Source organism: Eublepharis macularius, chromosome 2 (genome assembly GCF_028583425.1).
Source record: "Eublepharis macularius isolate TG4126 chromosome 2, MPM_Emac_v1.0, whole genome shotgun sequence".
In the NCBI taxonomy this organism is placed as follows: Eukaryota; Metazoa; Chordata; class Lepidosauria; order Squamata; family Eublepharidae; genus Eublepharis; species Eublepharis macularius.
The window spans coordinates 2,355,795-2,372,286 of record NC_072791.1 but is presented as its reverse complement, the minus strand read 5'-3'; the positions used below and the strand labels follow the sequence as shown (position 1 = coordinate 2,372,286).

Sequence of the window (16,492 nt, the reverse complement as noted above, 5' to 3'; positions counted from 1 at the left end):
GCACACAGCTGGCCTCTCTTTCCCTGACTCTTATTCTCAGAAATATGAAACCTGCTCAGGCAGCCCACAGCTGGCCTCCCTTTCCCTGACTGAGTGTCCTTTCACAAACAGGCTCAGTTCAGGCTCCACACAGGTCATATTTCTCTGGTAAACACTTCAGCACTTCCGCCCACTCTCAGTCATCAATCAATCGTATCATTCATTCATCCGTCTCCTTCACCCCACTCTTCACCTAGCTCACACCAAGCATTTAAAGACACAGGCACCCATTTACTTAAAATCATTCCAGAGGCATTTCTGGATTATTTACTTGCATTATGAAGGAAGGAAATTCCCACGTTCTAAGTTCACTTCCAACCTGCAGGGTTGGAGCCAAAGAACCACAAACTGATCTATTCGTGGAATGCATTTCCCCCCCAGTTCCATCGCCTTCTGCATGACTCCCCCCCCCCCTCACCAAGTACCACCCAAAATCTGTGTTTTGGGACCATCTCTAGGGGGACCCCTACTGACATTATGGGTGTTGCACAGGTGTCAGTGCCCCCCATTAAGTGTCAGTTTACCCTTCTTTCCCCTATTATTCGGGTTAATTAAAAATCATCAAAAAATTCAGTTGAAAATTAGCCCCCCCCCCCAAATATGAGCAAAAGAACCTTGGTGCTTGGAGAAAATAAAGAGATTCAAATTGATAATTAAGTGGAAAAGTAATAAAAATCATGAGAGATTTTTACATTTTCATCAGCGCATCTGTTAACATAATTCCTGCGTTTGTTGCTTTTTTGAAAATACTTGCTTAAAATTATTGGAAAGATCTTAATGTCTGCGAAAATTCTTCTCAAACTCCAGAATCCTGAGTGTGCCTGGGTAAGGAAGAAGATAATTAAACCTTCATCAAATAAATGTCAACGTTAATCACTCAAATGCCAATTCTTATCTTCATAGGAGCCAAGAAAGCTGTATAAATACCACATCTCAGAAACCCTGGTTCTCTTGTAATTTGGCTGACCTTTTTATTTCAATGTTGCCAGTAAACTGGAGGCTATGAAAACAAGGAGCTGAGAATATTAATGCTTTAAATTAGATTATAGAGCTATGTAAGACAAACTGTGTATATAGTAGGCGCATGCACACACACCCCCTCCTTTGCGTAAGTGATCAGCCTTGAAGGCACGTAGCTTGGTGCCAGAGAACATGATCTGCATGCATAAGGCCCTGCTTAAGGCTGCCTGGTATGTTCAGGGTGGTAGTGAAAGATTCTCTATTTATATCACAACGAAAATGTAACAAAGCCACTTAAAGCACCTCTCTCTGCAAACAGGCAAGTGCCGTGCAGAGGGATCAAAGACCGAAAACATCCCATTTTCCCATATGCTTTCATTTTATTAACTTCGAACAGTCAAGCACATGCCGTACTTGATGCAAAGTGGAAGAAAAATAAAGAGCAACCTTCTTTGCTCAAGGACTAGGATTAAGCTGTGGTGGATTGACACATGAAAGCAAACCGGTCGTTTCCAGGAAATGCACGCATCGGGGTTGTCTTGCTCAGCGCAAAGAGAACTCCAGCTATTGGGCTGCCCCTGAGCAGTAAACAGACAACAGAGGCTATTGGGTGCCCTTTCGAGACCTCTGTTTTCTGCACCCAGAGCTTATTTTAGCAAGTGCTTGCAGCCATGGAAGGCCCTGCCACTGGGAGGGCGGGAGGGAAGGCCTCTCAGTGGGTGCTTTAGGGTGCTTTAATGCAGATTCTCTCTTGTCCAGGTTCTTCTGTCACCTCAAGTGAGGCACACACTACCCGCCCCCCCCCCCCCAGGCCCATTTCATGGTTGACTGGGGCTAAGTCAAGCCCTGGCAGCAGCATTTTTTTTTATAATAGGTTTTTTATTTTATTTTTTTACTAAGAAAAGGGGAATACAGAATAAACAGGGATGGGGGAAAGAAGTTCATGTTATATCACTCTACTACATTGCACAGTTCAATCTATTTCTTGTCACATCAATCTGTTCTGCAGATCAGCCACTTATTTGCAAATTTTTCCATTCATTTTAAATAATGTCCATAAAAGTCTTCATCCTAACTAAGAGCTAGCTTTCTTCAGATTTTCCTCTGTATCCAGCTATAAAATGAATCCCAAATGTCATTATATATTGTATTTTCCATCTCTTTCAATAAACTCGACAATTTATCCATTTCAGCTGTCTCAAGAATCCTTTCAATCAGATTTTCTCGCGTTGGAATGGCTGTCGTTTCCCAAAGTTTCGCATATAGTATCCTGGCTGCTGTGATTATATTCAGAATCAAATGTTTTTGGTTTTTATTAAGTGGAACCACCATGTGGTTTAATAAAAAGAGTTCTGGTTTCAAAGGCAATGAAATCTTAATTATCTGTTGAGTCGTTTTGTGGACCATCTTACAGAACTCTGCCCCCTGGCAGCAGCCTTGAGAGGTTTGGCGTGGGTTGGGAAATTCCTGGAGATTTGGGCGTGCAGCCTGGGGTTTGTGGGGGAGGGGGACGGACCTCAGCGGGGTAAAATGGCATGGACCTGCCTGAGGCGGTCAAGACAGCCCCCGCTCTCCTGGCTTTCCGTAAACAATGCAAAACCGAACTATTCAAAAAGGCTTTTTACTCAAATGGGAGGGCTGTATTGTAGGGATGGGGTCTCAGGTGCTTCACTAATGAGTTAGGGACCAGAGACTTCACCACTATGTTGCCTTACAGATTATGTTGCTTATGTAAGTATGTTGTAATCTGCGGAAGTTTTGTTATGAAGTTTCGTTAACCATCTATGTCTTTTTGACACTGTTCAAACTGATTTATTTATTTCCATCATTTATAGTCCACCTTTCTCACTGAGACTCAAGGCGGATTACATAGGGAGAATCAGCATCGTCAATTTCAAGGGCATTTCAATAAACAACTTAATAGGAGACAAAATCCAACTTTGCAAAGATTGAGAATCAGAAATCCAAGACCGAGTTGAAGGAATGCTGAAACAGAGGGAAAGCAATTCTAAGACTGTCACATTAAACAGCACAAAGCTCCCCAGGAGGTAGAGTTGCCAGCTCCAGGCTGAGAAATTCCTGGAGATTTTGGGGGTGGAGCCTGAAGAGGGTGAGGTTTGGGGAGGAGAGGGGCCTCAGTGTGCTATAATGCCATAGAGACCACACTCCAAAGCAGCCATTTTTTCCAGGGGCACTAATATCTGTGGCCTGGACGCCAGTTGCAATTCCGGGAGATCTCCAGCTAACACATGGGCAACTCTATGAGGACATGCCCAAAGCAACAGACAGCGCACAACAGCACTTAGTGGTACAGTCTACGGCCCCTGACCCTCCACCGATGCAGCCCTCTGAGTCCCCTTTCTTCCATTACAGCACTCCTATCTGAGTGAAAAGCAATCCGGGAGATCTCCAGCCCCCACCTGGAGATTGGTAACGAAATCTTAAGTGGCGCATGCGCGCCAAACCCGCACAACAGCCAACTGTGGCTTTTCCCGCCAAGGGCGCGACCCGTCGTCTTTTTGCGCAGGCGCAGAGCCAGCGAGAAGACCGGGCGGAGGCGAAGACGCGGTTGGGGGGCGCCCTGGTGCCGCTCTCTCTCGTGCTGCCCCGCTCTTTTTCCGGACATGCGCAGAGGCGCCGGGGAAGGCGGAAGTGGCCAAGATGGCGGCCTCCGCGGCGGGTCCGGCGCTGCTGCTGCTGCCGCTGCTCCTGGCGGCGGCCGGGCCGGCTCTGGCGGGGCGCAGCCAAGTGCGGGCGCTGAGCGACGGGACGTGGCGGGAGCTGCTGCGCGGGGAGTGGATGGTGGAGTTGTGAGTCGCCCGCGCTGCCTCGGGGGGGGGGGGGGAAACGGTTGTCCGGCCTGGGCTTGCCAACCTCCAGCCGGGACCGGGAGATCTCCCGGAATCACAGCTGTTCTGTGGCATCGCACTGGGGCCAGCCCCTCTCAGGCTCCTCCCCCGAACCCCCTGTCTCCTCCTGCCCTCGGAGCTGGAGGCTGAGCCAAGGATTTAACTCTGCTTGGATACGAGTCTTTCACTATAATAATAACAAATGCACTTATATACCAATATATGAATCTATTGTTCTTCTTGTTAGGGAGTGACTGTTCTATACTGACTGTTCTAATCCGTTCTAAATTGTTGAGTTGTACTTACAGCTTAGTATCCCAGTGTGCCTTCAGGCTGCCAGCCTATGAAACCAACAAGGTATTCGGCCAGTTCTCACAACCACTTTTCAAACCGATGCCAAAATCTGTGCAGTTGCAAAAAGGAGGCGATATAACCTAGTTGATGTCAATCATTGAAAAGATACGTCCAATTGTGCAGGGTGCAGAGAGGGATAACTGCAAGCTCTCCCCCCTTTTCTAATAACCCAGCTTGGACTCCGGATAGCAAGATGGAGCTTTTTGTCAGCTAAACAATATCTCTGCCGCACCCTCCCCCCCAAGCTGAGCCCGTTAGTCTTGATCTGCTCATGGCATCTCCGGGAAGCGGGCAAGAAGAGGAGCCTATGCTACCCAAAGGCAAGCCAATGCAGCACATGCTGTTTGGAACAGGGTCCAGATCTTCTTGGAGAAGGCTTGGAAACACGCAATCAAAAGTAGTTTTATGTTGGTAGCCGTGTTGGTCTGCAGTAGAACAGCAGAATCTAAGTCCAGTGGCACCTTAAGAGTCCAACAAGATTTGCAGGGTGAATCTTTTGAGAGTCAGATACCTGAAGAAGGGAGCTCTGTCTCCCAAAAGCTCACACTCTGAAAATCTTGTTGGTCTCTAAGGTGCCACCAGACTTGAATCCTGAAGTGTGTCTGTGAAGGAAGCAAAATGGATTCCAGGTGCTCTGTATTAGCATCATCATCATCACCATCATTTTTATCTTTATTATTATCATTATTATTCAAATTTCACACAACACAATCAATAATAAATAAAGATCACGTGTTATTGTTGATTGGCCTTGCTGAACTGATACAAGTTTCCACCAGAGGCCTATTATTATTATTATTATTACTATTACTATTATTAGGGTGCTGGTTGTGTTAAAACCAAGCAGTCACTGATACAAGTTTCTTTCTCTAGCTACGCTCCTTGGTGTCCTGCTTGCCAGAATTTACAGCCCGAATGGGAAAGCTTCGCTGAGTGGGGAGAGGATCTCGAAGTTAATGTTGCAAAAGTGGATGTGACGGAGCAGCCAGGTGGGTAGTAATGGTGCCCGTAAGGGAGAGAAGTGTGTAAAGTAGGTCACGTAAGACTTAGGTGATCTCCATCCCTGTACCCTGACCTGTAGTCCTGCCGTTTTCCCTGAGCAAGAATGAAGTGTGGCTTTCAGAGTTGTCCTGCCCCTTCAGAAGCTTTTCAATTAATCCTTAATGAAAAGAGCAGCCGTGGAAGATGAGCTTCCCTGACAAACAGCTTGTCTGCTCTTGCTGTCGTGTGAAGCCAAGGGATAATGTTGCTGTGGAGAAATGCTCTTGTTTGTGGAGTTAACTTTCTATGGGCTGAAGTTCCGGAGTAGAATGTGATTTGAGAGGGAGAGAGTCGGTTGGTGAGGAGGTTGACAGTTGAGGGAGGGGAGCTGTAGGTTGGAGTTAAACCCCAGATAACAACGTATCGTCCCTGCCCTACACAACACCTAATTAGGGCATGAGTATAGAGAAGCAGAGGGAGATATAGTAGGGGTTTCTGTTTACGTTTTATTAGTCCTTCCGTTCACTGTTTATTTACCTGCGTATAGTTAGCAGTTCAATACATGAATTTTGGAATTTATGAAGGAAGAAAGCTCTTCTGTTCCACAATAGTCCCCCAACCCCTTGGGCCCACTAGCAGAGGGTGGGTGGGTTAGGAGGCTGTCCCCCCTAACCAGGACCCCAACCAGGGACAGTGGTGGCAGCGAATACCCGGAGACAGGGAAGGGCGACGGCCCCTCCAGGTGCCTGGCCAGAGGCAGAAAGGGAGGGGTGGGCAGAGCGGGGACTTCCAGTTAAGGCAAAAAAGAAGGGAGAGGCCCCGTTTCGCCGCAGTTGCACAGGCTCATAGTTGTCAATGGCCTCACCAGCGGCATGCGGAATCCTCAGCTCCATGCAGGAGTTCTGTAGACAGAAAACAAGTGCAATAAAAAGTGGCTTTTTGTGTAAGCTGTAAACTGGGAAATACCTGGTTCAAATCTTCTCTCTAGTGGGTTTACAGGGTTGTGGCTTTGGCAAACCGTACTCAGCTCTCCATTGACAGTATGGGGACAATGGTTTTGGTCTTTTTTTCCAAGATCAAGGTAATAATCTTGATATAACATAAAGCATTTGGAATAAACGCAAGACTCTGCCAAGGTTTTTTTAATTGAAGGTAGCAAACTATTTGCCATTTGTATGTAACATATGTAGGCAATAACGAGGGTAATAAATAACTTGGGGACATATTTAACCCACTTTTCAGCTTGTAGAACTGCTTGTTGCCTTGAATCCACCCTGTTTCAAATCTCTGATCTTCTGCTTTTAAAAGATGCTGCCTTAAGGTTGGAGTGGTCAGGTTAGTGGATTATTCAGCGCCATCTGGAAGTATAATCTCTAAAAACTGTCTGCCTAAGAAGTGGGAGGCGTTTGGAGAGCAAGCCCTGCTAAAAATCTTATCCTGTTAAGCACACAGATTTAGACTGCGTAATCTGCCTTGAGTCTCAGTGAGAAACATGGACTGTAAACATAACGAAATTAAGGATAGTTTGGGGTCTGAGTGCTGTGAATGTGAAGAGTCAGCTGGAGAACGTGACCTCGTGGAGAGGGCTTGAGCTACAGCGGGGTTCGAGGGTCACACGAAAGCATGGGCGTGTAGGAAGAAGAGCCTTCGTATGCCTAAAGCGCCCATCTGTGTTCTTGGGAGATAACCCAGAGGGAATCCGCTTTTTCAAACTGGTGTTTCCTCACTGTGTTTGTTCAGGACTGAGCGGACGATTTATCATAACAGCACTCCCGACCATCTACCAGTAAGTATTTCACACTGTAAGATGATGTAGTTAGAGGATGGGATGGATGTGGTGGAGTTCTGATGGGCTGTGCTTTTGCTGGTTTTAATGTTTTTAAAATGTGCTTGTATTATGTGCGTGTTAATTTCTTGGCTGCATTGGTGGCCCTTACATGGGCAGAAAGGGAAGATACAAATTTTGTGAAATAAATAACATGATCAGGATTGGAGAAACCCTTGGGGACCAGTTGCTCAGGCACAAAGGTCTGTTGTTTAGAACCAAGCATGTTTATTTTCCATTGCTGCCCGTTTTGCTGCCTTCGAATTTAAAACTGTCTTTTAGGAAAGCTGTGAGCGTGTGTGATTGGCAGAGTGCAACTGAACTGTAGTTCTTTCTGCTTAAATTTGGAGGAAGAGGGCTTGAAGTTTGGAAAACAGGAACTGTGGAGTCAGGAGGGATAGTGTTTAATAATAACAGCAACAACATTTGATTTATATACTGCCCTTCAAGACAACTAAATGCCCACTCAGAACAGTTTACAAAGTGTGTTGTTGTTATCCCCACAACAATCACTCTGTGAGGTGGGTGGAGGTGAGAGAGCTCTGAGAGAGCTGTGACTGACCCACGGTCCCCCAGCTGGCTTCAAGCGGAGGAGTGGGGAATCAAACCCAGTTCTCCAGATTAGAGTCCTGCCACTCTTAACCACTACCCCAAACTCTCTTAATTGTCCTTGCTGATTGTGGTACTGCTTTAAAGCGAACAAGCAAAATATATGGGAGTTTTTAACTCCTTGAGATTGTCAAGTACTGAGCCAGGAATCAAAAGTTATTGACTGGTTGCTCTTCTTCTGAACAGTTGCAAAGATGGAGAATTTAGGCGGTACCAGGGTCCACGGACTAAAACGGACTTCATCAATTTCATCAGTGACCAAGAATGGAAGTCCATCGAGCCTGTTTCTTCTTGGCTTGGTCCATCTTCGTTCCTGTAAGTGCTCTTCTTTTTCTTGTTGATAGGCTTGTGTAACAATCAGGTGATACCAAAGCTGGAATCCCTGAGGTGAATACTGTCATTTTATGGAGCAAAGGAGCCAATGCTCTTAAGTCCCCATCCTGTAACCCTCAAGGGGTTTGTGTTGGTACAAGCGCCCCTGCATTTATAGGATATGTTTTGTGTGAAGTTTTGTGTGGTGGAGAGACAGTTGTTGAAAGCAGCTAGGGCATTTTTAAATCCTTAGCAGTTCTGAAGTAGCACAGGGAATAAATACTTCTTTAGCAGGTGGAGGCCTGTATCTTCTGGAAGGAGATTCCTGTAGAGGTGGGTGGGAAGGAGTGAAGCATCGTGGTGATAAAGACCAACAGTGGATGTGTCTCGCTTGGGACTGCAGATCGTGCAGCTTGGCTGTAGAGTCCTCAGACAGTGCAAGTTCACAAAAGCAAGCACAGCTTTCACTGACTGCCATGTATCCTGCCTTAAGGACTAGAACCACTGAATTCTTGAATGCGTTGACTGCATCACGGGTGTTTCTTCCATCCTAAGGAGGCATCATGAGGCATCAGTGGGAGAGCATGTGTTTGCCATGCAGCAGCTCCTGGGTTAGGGCACCTTCCAGCGGCAAAGGACCAGGCAGCAGGTGATGGGAAAGAATTCCACCTGAGATCCGAAACTGCTGCTACCAGTCTGATGAACCAAGGGTCCAGATCAGGAGAAGGCTGCTTTATGTGTCCAAAATAGTACAGAGACCAGTAGCACCTTTAAGACTAACCAACTTTATTGTAGCATAAACTTTCGAGAACCACAGCTCTCTTCATCAGTTGCATCTCTTCATCAGTTGGATGCATCTGACGAAGAGAGCTGTGGTTCTCGAAAGCTTCTGCTACAATAAAGTTGCATCTGACGAAGAGAGCTGTGGTGCTTGAAAGCTTATGCTACAATAAAGTTGGTTAGTCAAGACCTCCTTGCTATTTTGCAACTACAGACTAACACGGCTAACTCCTCTGGGTTTGAGTGTCCAGACATGCAGACTCATCTGCCCTAAGGAGGACGTTCCTCCGTCCTTTCTGTTGGACAGGGCAGCGTTCTTCTGGCTGGGCTTCCTCTGTGGCTGGCTGCCCAGCAAACCCCTGACGCGGCCTTGCACTGCATAGATCGGCACCTTCTCCCGGGCTTTGGGTGGAGGTCTTTCCTGTCACTGCCTGCCTGGTCCTGTTACCTGGAGATGCTGGGGGTTGAGGGGGGGGACCTTCTGCCTTGAGCCGCAGCCCCTCCCCGTAAGAAGGAAGTGGAGGCAGGGCAGGGCTGTTGCCTTGCGCTGGTGAGGAATGCCCCCCTGTTCTCTCTTGCATTGACTGCGGATTGACACTTGCAAGCTGCCCCCGCTTGGTGCTGCAGTCCTTGAGGGTGGCATGTCCAGCCGTGCCCCGTAGCCTGATGAGGGAGATTGGCACACTAAGTAGCAGGGCCTGCCATGCAGACCCCTTCAGGGCTGACGGGTACCCCGGTGGCGGGGAAGGGCTCTTGGGGGCTTTTGTTTCATCAGCCGGCGGGCTCTCTGCATGCGGTCTCCTTCCCTCTGTTGCAGGATGAGCAGCATGTCGGCGCTGTTCCAGCTGTCCATGTGGATCAGGGTATGTGCCGCACGTCCCCCTCCTCCCCTGGCCTCAGCACTCCTTGAGTTTTCCCCAGACGGACTCCTCTCCTCTGCTTCCCTGTCTTGTAGCACTGCCACAACTATCTGACGGAGAACCTCGGCATGCCGGCCTGGGGGTCCTACGCCATCTTCGCCTTTGCCACCTTGTTCTCGGGACTGCTGCTGGGGCTCGTAAGTGGTCCCGTCCGTGGGCAGTGAGGGTGGGGTTGGCCTTGTTCAAGCATGACGGTGCCGCGATGCTTTTGTGCCTCGTCGCAAGGGAGAGTTGCTGTGCTTTCTCTTTTCAGCTGATGGTGTTCCTGGCCGATTGCCTTTGTCCCTCCAAAAGGCCCAGGCCCCCTCCGTACACTTACCAAAGTAAGCTCATTTATCTCGAGTTTCGAATGGCGTTGATGGGGAGCCCAAACCAGCCTCTGTTTGGGAGGCTGATTCGAGATGCTACTAAGAATTAGCATCAGATTCTTGGGGGTGGGGTGGGGGAGTGCACATGCATTCGTGGTCTCTGGTGTCTTACTATCTGCTAGGATGGCAATCCAGCACTCCGTTGATAGAGAAGCTATTCCACCCCCCCCCCCCCCAGCTTAGGGCTTCTTTAGCCTTCTGTAAGCATCATTGCTTTTCCAATGAGCCAGAGCAAAGTGGAAAATTGGAGACTTTTTTTGCTGAGAGGCAGTTTCCGAAAGTCCCATCCTCTGCTGGAGACCGTATATCTTGAGGTAATAGGAGCATCAGGGCTCTGCAGAAGGGGTGGCCTGAGGTGGCCCCGCTGGTTGAGGGGGTGCAATGCCTGCCTTCCTTCCCCCTCTTCCCCCAGGGCCTGTTCTGTGCCCGGCCGATGTCTTTGTGGGGAGGCCCCCAAGGTGGAGTGTTCTGGCATGGGGGCTTGCCTTGATGGCAATGGAGGGGGCCGGGTTTCCTTCCATGTTTGTGGGTAAATCTAAACAGTGGGAGTTTGCATCTTGCCTGTTCCTTTGGGGAGAGAGGGTTGCAGACCTGGGGGGGGGGGTTGGGGGGGGAAGGCAGTGATCACGGCCCCAGAGGCCCACCTTACTCAAAGTGGAGGAGGGCGGAACTGGTAGCAGGGAGACTCCGTGGCTTGCCCCCTGCCTGTGCTGGCCAGTGTCCTCTGCCTCGTGCCTGGGCCTAATGGCAGCATCCCTTTTTGCTGGGGTGTTGGAAGGGGAAAGGGGTTGACATGCTTGGAACACTCTCAAGTGCTTTTGCTGGTAGGTTTAGTATTCTGATACCTGTTTCAGTGAGCAGAGAAGAAGAGAGGCTAGCCCAGGTGCGGCCCCGGTGCTTAGCCGTTGTCGCCTAGAGTTGGAAACACCTGTGGTGTTGACGCTGGTCTCGTAGGTCCAGATCTGCCCCAAATCCCTGGGGCTTAGGAAAGCTCGGCTTCACAGCAGTGATGGCTCCTCCTTCCTTCCTTCCTTCCTTCCTTCCTTTTTTTAAAGAAAAGTTTCCTGAGTCTGCTGAGCTCTGGAAGCAGCTGGGTGAAGAGGTCGAGCCAGACGAGGGCGACGCTTTGGATGCTGACCTGAAGCACCGAGAGGCCCCCACCCCTGTGCCGAATGCAGTGCGGCAGCGAGCCGTCGCCCCTGCCGCAGAAGTGGAGAAGTCGTAGCAGCCCACCCGCTCTCCCGCGTCACTGTACAGTGGTTGGTCAGATGTGCGGGGGGAGGGTCCCTCCTCCCCAGGAGAACTGAGAGACGCAACAGTCCGGGGAAACCCTTCTGCTTGGAAAGCCTCTTAGAGGCACTCGTTGGATTAAAGTCTGCTATTTGACGTGGTCGCTCTGGAAGCGCTGGGCTCAGCCAGGGGCGGTTTGTAAAAGGGGCCTGTATCTAGAACGTGGTGTCTCCAGAGGAGTTGTTCCCCGTGACCCCTGCCGGGCAGCTCAGCCAGTGGCCCTGTTTCCAAGCTGCAGCCTGGACTTCTCTGTAAAAACAAAACGAAAACCTCCCCCTTGTGCCTGTGGGATGGAAATCCGGCAGATGTCCCTCCCTTTGCATTCTCTAATGTTACCAAGCCTGTAGTGTTGTAGAAGGCTCTGACCAAACCGGCCAAAGGGGATGCCCAAGGGGGAGGGTCTTTGGCCTTGTGGCTCTTGAACGACAGCCTCCCCCCCCCACACACACACACATGTGACAAACTGCTTTTGAAACTGAGATGAGTTTTGCTAGCAGGTGGGGCAGGGGCTCCTGTTCAAAGGACTATGTCCCAAATCCGCGGGGTCCCGTGCGAGCCTTTCAACATGTCTGAAGCAGCTGTCATGTTTCCTCCTGTGGCTTGTTTGCATTGCCTGCCTGTAAGCATCAGATGGCTCCCTTTGTGCAACGTGCCGCTTCTGTCCCAGGCTGTATCTCTCGATTTCAGACCCCACAAAGCAGAGAGGGGCTGTGTCCCAAATTCCATCTTCTGCCGTTTGGTGCCACTGGCTGGGCATGGGGCCAGGCAGTGTTACTGCGGGATGACCGGATGTGGCTGGATGTGAAGTCTGCAGTTCAGTCACCTTCGAACCTGCATAGTGTTCGTTTGTTGTTGTTTACAGTATCTTGAAAGTGAAGGACCGGGTGCTGTTGGCACGGTGCTGATCTCTCTTCCCAGGTGCCTTTTTGTACCGGGATTCTTCCCTTTCGTGCTTTGGAGCACGTTGGCTTCTGCAGCAGTTTCCTTCAGCCAGGGCTTGAAGTCCAGCAGTGTTGAACCCCGTGTGCATTTCCGTATGTGTCTGTTGTGCTCTGCTTTCCAGGGCCGACGGTTGCACACTTCCCTTTCTCAGCCACAGCCGTCTCCTGTGAAAAGCTGCCCATCTGGGACTGACCACTTTCCAGTACTCGCATTTGATCCTTGGGATCAGCAGTGGGGGCAGTTTTGGTGTAATTTCACCTTTCTTCTCTGCATCCACGCACTGCATGTTGCTACAGAATTTAAAAGAAGGTCGGGCTGGGTGGGCTGTAAGGCTAGTTTTTGACACAGCAGCCAAATTCGCCTCCCTTGGCAACCCTTTTGCTAAGTTTAGATGAGCTGTCGAGACTAGATGCTGGAAAGTGAATTTAGCAAATAGGTTGGCTCACAGCAGCAGAGACCAAGAATGGCCAGCGTGGTCCGTGATCTGGTGAGATTCCCCCAATACCTTGGAACCTGCTTTGGTATTGCTGTTCGTTACATTCCACTGCAAAATTGGATGTGGGAGGTTCTTCTTTGCAAGTTGCTTGCTTCATCTGACCGTGGGCGGATGACAAGATCTTGTGCCCCCACTCAAGACCTACAGTGCACGTTGCCCTCTCGGGCTGGGCGCTCTGACATCTTTTCCCTCTCGTATTGCCTGCCCTGCAGAACAGACGCTGCCAGCTCTCTTCAGGAGGACGTAGAAGGCAGGGAGCGGCCCAGCTGCTGGTGCTGTATGAGGCTTCCCAGCGGGGTGGGCAGGCCACAGGGCTGGCAGGCATTCGCCTCTCTCTGTGTTGCCGTGTTTGCCCCTCTTGCAGCCTAGTGGTTTTTAGGCATGAAGGAGAGAATCACGGAAAGCAACAGGAAACCAACACATGCGCCGTGATCAGCTTACTAGGACAGCAAAATTAAACCATTTGTAATCACAATCAAGAGTTTATACAATTGATTTAAGTGTGTGTTTATAACTCATTGTTTCCAAAAATGCACACAGCCATAACACACTGGGAGCAAGTGGTCATTCAGGCATTAAAGAAGTACTTGAAAGCATTTACCGATTTTATAACAAAACCAAACTAGCAATGCAGAGAAGATAACAGACACAAATTTCTAGAAAGCGAAGCGCTGGTGACTGAATTGCTCAAACACGAGTCTGTATATAGCTACAATAGTAATTTCAAAGTGCTGGCGCCTGTACAAAGTGACTGTGCTTGCCCAGAGTTCGTATAGTAAACAACATGCAAATGCAGCAATGCGGTTTTTTTCAAATAAAGGTAACAGTTCAACGTAAAGGGATGTGTCTTCTGGATTTTGGAAATGATTCATTATAAACACAAACTTTTAAATCAATTGCCTAAACTCTTTATTGTGATTACAAATGATTTAATTTTGCTGTCCTTGTAAGTTGATAACGGCATGTTTTTGGGTTTGCCTGGTGGTTTTTAAGCAAGTTTGTTGGAAAGCAGGCTTGCAGGGGTGTTGTGTTTGCTCTCAGCGTTGTAATGAAGCTCAGCCGGTGGTTGAGAGGTTCCTTCTTGCGTTTCTCTTTGTTCCCCTTTGACTAGACAAGTTCTCTTGTGCTGACGGAGGGCCTAGTAGGCTCATACCTGCTTTGCTTTGGCTGTGTGAAGAAGCAGGGAAGGTTCAGCTTTTCCGTGACAGAAATGTGAATTGCTGTGGTCTTGGAAAGAGAGGCGTGGAACTGCTGGCCTGCAGGTTGGATTGCTGACTGCATGGCAGAGAGGGGCCTTGGAAGTCTTCCGTTTTCTGGTGCGGCGTCTCCCCACCCCCACCCCACCCCTGCCCAAGCCCTAAGCAGAGAATTCTTGGGTTTAGTTATCTGCTAAATGGACATCCTGTGCTGTTTGGACCAGACCTTGAGTTCCATCTTCTAAGTAGTTTTGTAAGGGCCTGAGATCTACAGGCGGAGTAGAGTGGGCTCTGCCATCTCAAGACTGGGGGTGGAGAAAGCTGTTTTGAAGACCTCCCATCTTTCTGAATAAACCAAAGGAATTGGGGTGGGGTCACAGAAAAGAGGCTTTAGCCCACCTCGTTCCCTGGTGCATTTGGTTTCCAGGGGCAGAGTGTGTCACAGAAGGGGGGCCATTGTAGACCCCCAGCTCTGACGTGGTACAGCCTGTTCCGCCTCCTCTGGCTCCTGTTGGAGAGGAGGATGCCTGCATGCCCAGCCCAGGTTAACGTTTCTGTAAGGAAAAGGGAGGAGCAGCTTTGAGCCCGGACGCTTTGCCATTCCAGGGGAGAGGACGTGGAGCTCCTCCTGATCACATGATCTGGAAAGGCCGCACTCCAAGGTTGGATCCGGTGGGCATTTTTGAGGAGGGGTCTTCAGAGGAGCTCCTGCCTCCCCATCCCAGGCAGCTTAGCATTCAAGTTTCTCTGTATCTGCATTTCAAGGGCCTAAAGACCTGCGTCTGACCTGTGAGACGTTTCCAAGCAATAAAGCCGATTTGTGTCTGGAATCATTTCTTTGTGCAGAACGTGTGTCTTGGGGGTGGAAATTTCAGAGTCCCCACTCAGTTGTTTAAAACAGGTGTGGCTTCAAACTCTTTCCCCTGTGAGTAGTTACAGTACAGCTGCAAGGTCAATGGGCATACTTCCAGAGAGAACAGTTGCTCGTTCTGGGAGGAGGGCACTTCCGTTTTCAGGCAGGTCAACCTCGGTACTTGATCATGTGACTACATTACAAAGCACAAGTATATATGGACAGAGCACAATTCTACGTGCAAGGCATGAGATCAATAGATCAGAGAATACATAAATGGCAGGGATGGGTGCAGACACGACAGCAGCCAACAAAATAATTGAAAGAGCTGAAAAGTACAGCTTAAGGGTGGAGGGGGGGGCGGCGCATATATGTGATGGCACAGTGGGGGCCTTGCTTAGGGGTGAGAGGGTTATGGGGGTCAGGATATTCAGGCCTTGAGTTCAAATCCGCCTGACTTTTGGCACGTCAGGGCACCAGTCCATCTGTCTCAGAAGCTGCTTCTCTGCCTGAAGCCAGATTCCAGCCACCCCCCCTGCCCACCCCACCCCCCCAATAGCAAATTGCAGCGGAACTGAAGCACTCTCTGTGTTATGCGTTGTGATCAGAGTGTGATCAATCCCCCCCCCCCCCCACGCCCAAGTTTCTTTGCTTGAGATACACGACCAGCCGGATGACCTGCTGGTGGCCGCCTTTTCTGTGTCTCTGGAAATCCACTTGCTCCAGTCATCCGCGCTGATGCACAGCAGCTTTTTGTGTGGGGGAAGCAGCGTGCGTTCATCCCTGCGGTGCCCTGTCAGTTGTGCCACCTGAGGCTGGTAGGTTGACTGATGCTAGAGGCCTGTGTCATTCTAGCTCAGTCTACCTCACAGGGTTGCTGGAAGGATAAAAGAGGGGAGGAAGAATCAAACTGACCTGGGTGCACGGGGGGGGGGGAGGGGTGAAATGAAATCCTGTCCTCAAATCCTAGCTGACTTATGGCAACCCCTGGTGAGGTTTTCAAGGCAAGAGACTAACAGAGGTGGTTTGCCATTGCCTGCCTCTGCAACCCTGGGCTTTGCTGGAGGTCTCTCAATTACTAACCAAGGCCGACCCTGCTTAGCTTCTGAGATCTGATGAGATCAGGCTCTCCTGGGCTATCTAGAGTAGGGCACAAGGAGGGTAGGGGATGAAAATGTACCTGACCCCCTACTTTTTTGGCATCTCGGAGCATACTTCCCTCTGCTGCATGTCTTCCTCCTTTAGTTTCCTCAGCCCAGTGGCTTACAAGCCGAGTTCCCTAAAGGTGGGAGCATGCAAAGGTTGAAACAGCATGTCCACGGCCGTTTTTCCAATGGGAGGCCTGCCTGGTGCCTTCTGAAGTGAAGGTCTGCCCCAGGCTTTCTCCTCCCCCCTCTTTCCTCCCAACGGGGTGTTCCTGTGTGGGCCGGGAAGGACAGTGCAGAAGCTGCCGCAGTGGCTCCTAGAACTGGCGTTTATTTTTTTTTAAAATTTATTGGATGGGTTTACAGACATAAACATAAAAATTATCATCAGAACTGGCGTTTAGAATAAATGCCTGCCCTGTGGGCTGCCACGTCTTGTTTCTGGGGCAGTCCTGCAACGGGGCTTTGTGTGGGCAGGGGTCTTTTCTGCTGGCATCAGAATTCAGCAGATCAGGCTTTGCTGAGAGAATCAGAAGGGGGCCTCGAAATACATATCAAAGAGAATCAAGGCAG

General features: G+C 49.6%; 1 protein-coding gene across 1 annotated transcript; it reads left to right on the top strand.

Moving 5' to 3' along the window:
- The first annotated feature begins 3,640 nt into the window (after nt 1-3,640).
- On the top strand, nt 3,641-14,745 carry TMX1 (thioredoxin related transmembrane protein 1). The gene is made up of 8 exons (XM_054972034.1): nt 3,641-3,809; nt 5,076-5,191; nt 6,924-6,969; nt 7,804-7,932; nt 9,527-9,572; nt 9,665-9,766; nt 9,883-9,952; nt 11,053-14,745. Exons 1-8 carry the CDS (start codon nt 3,661-3,663, stop codon nt 11,220-11,222), a joined length of 828 nt encoding a protein of 275 aa, XP_054828009.1. The 5' UTR covers nt 3,641-3,660; the 3' UTR covers nt 11,223-14,745.
- The last annotated feature ends 1,747 nt before the right edge of the window (nt 14,746-16,492 follow it).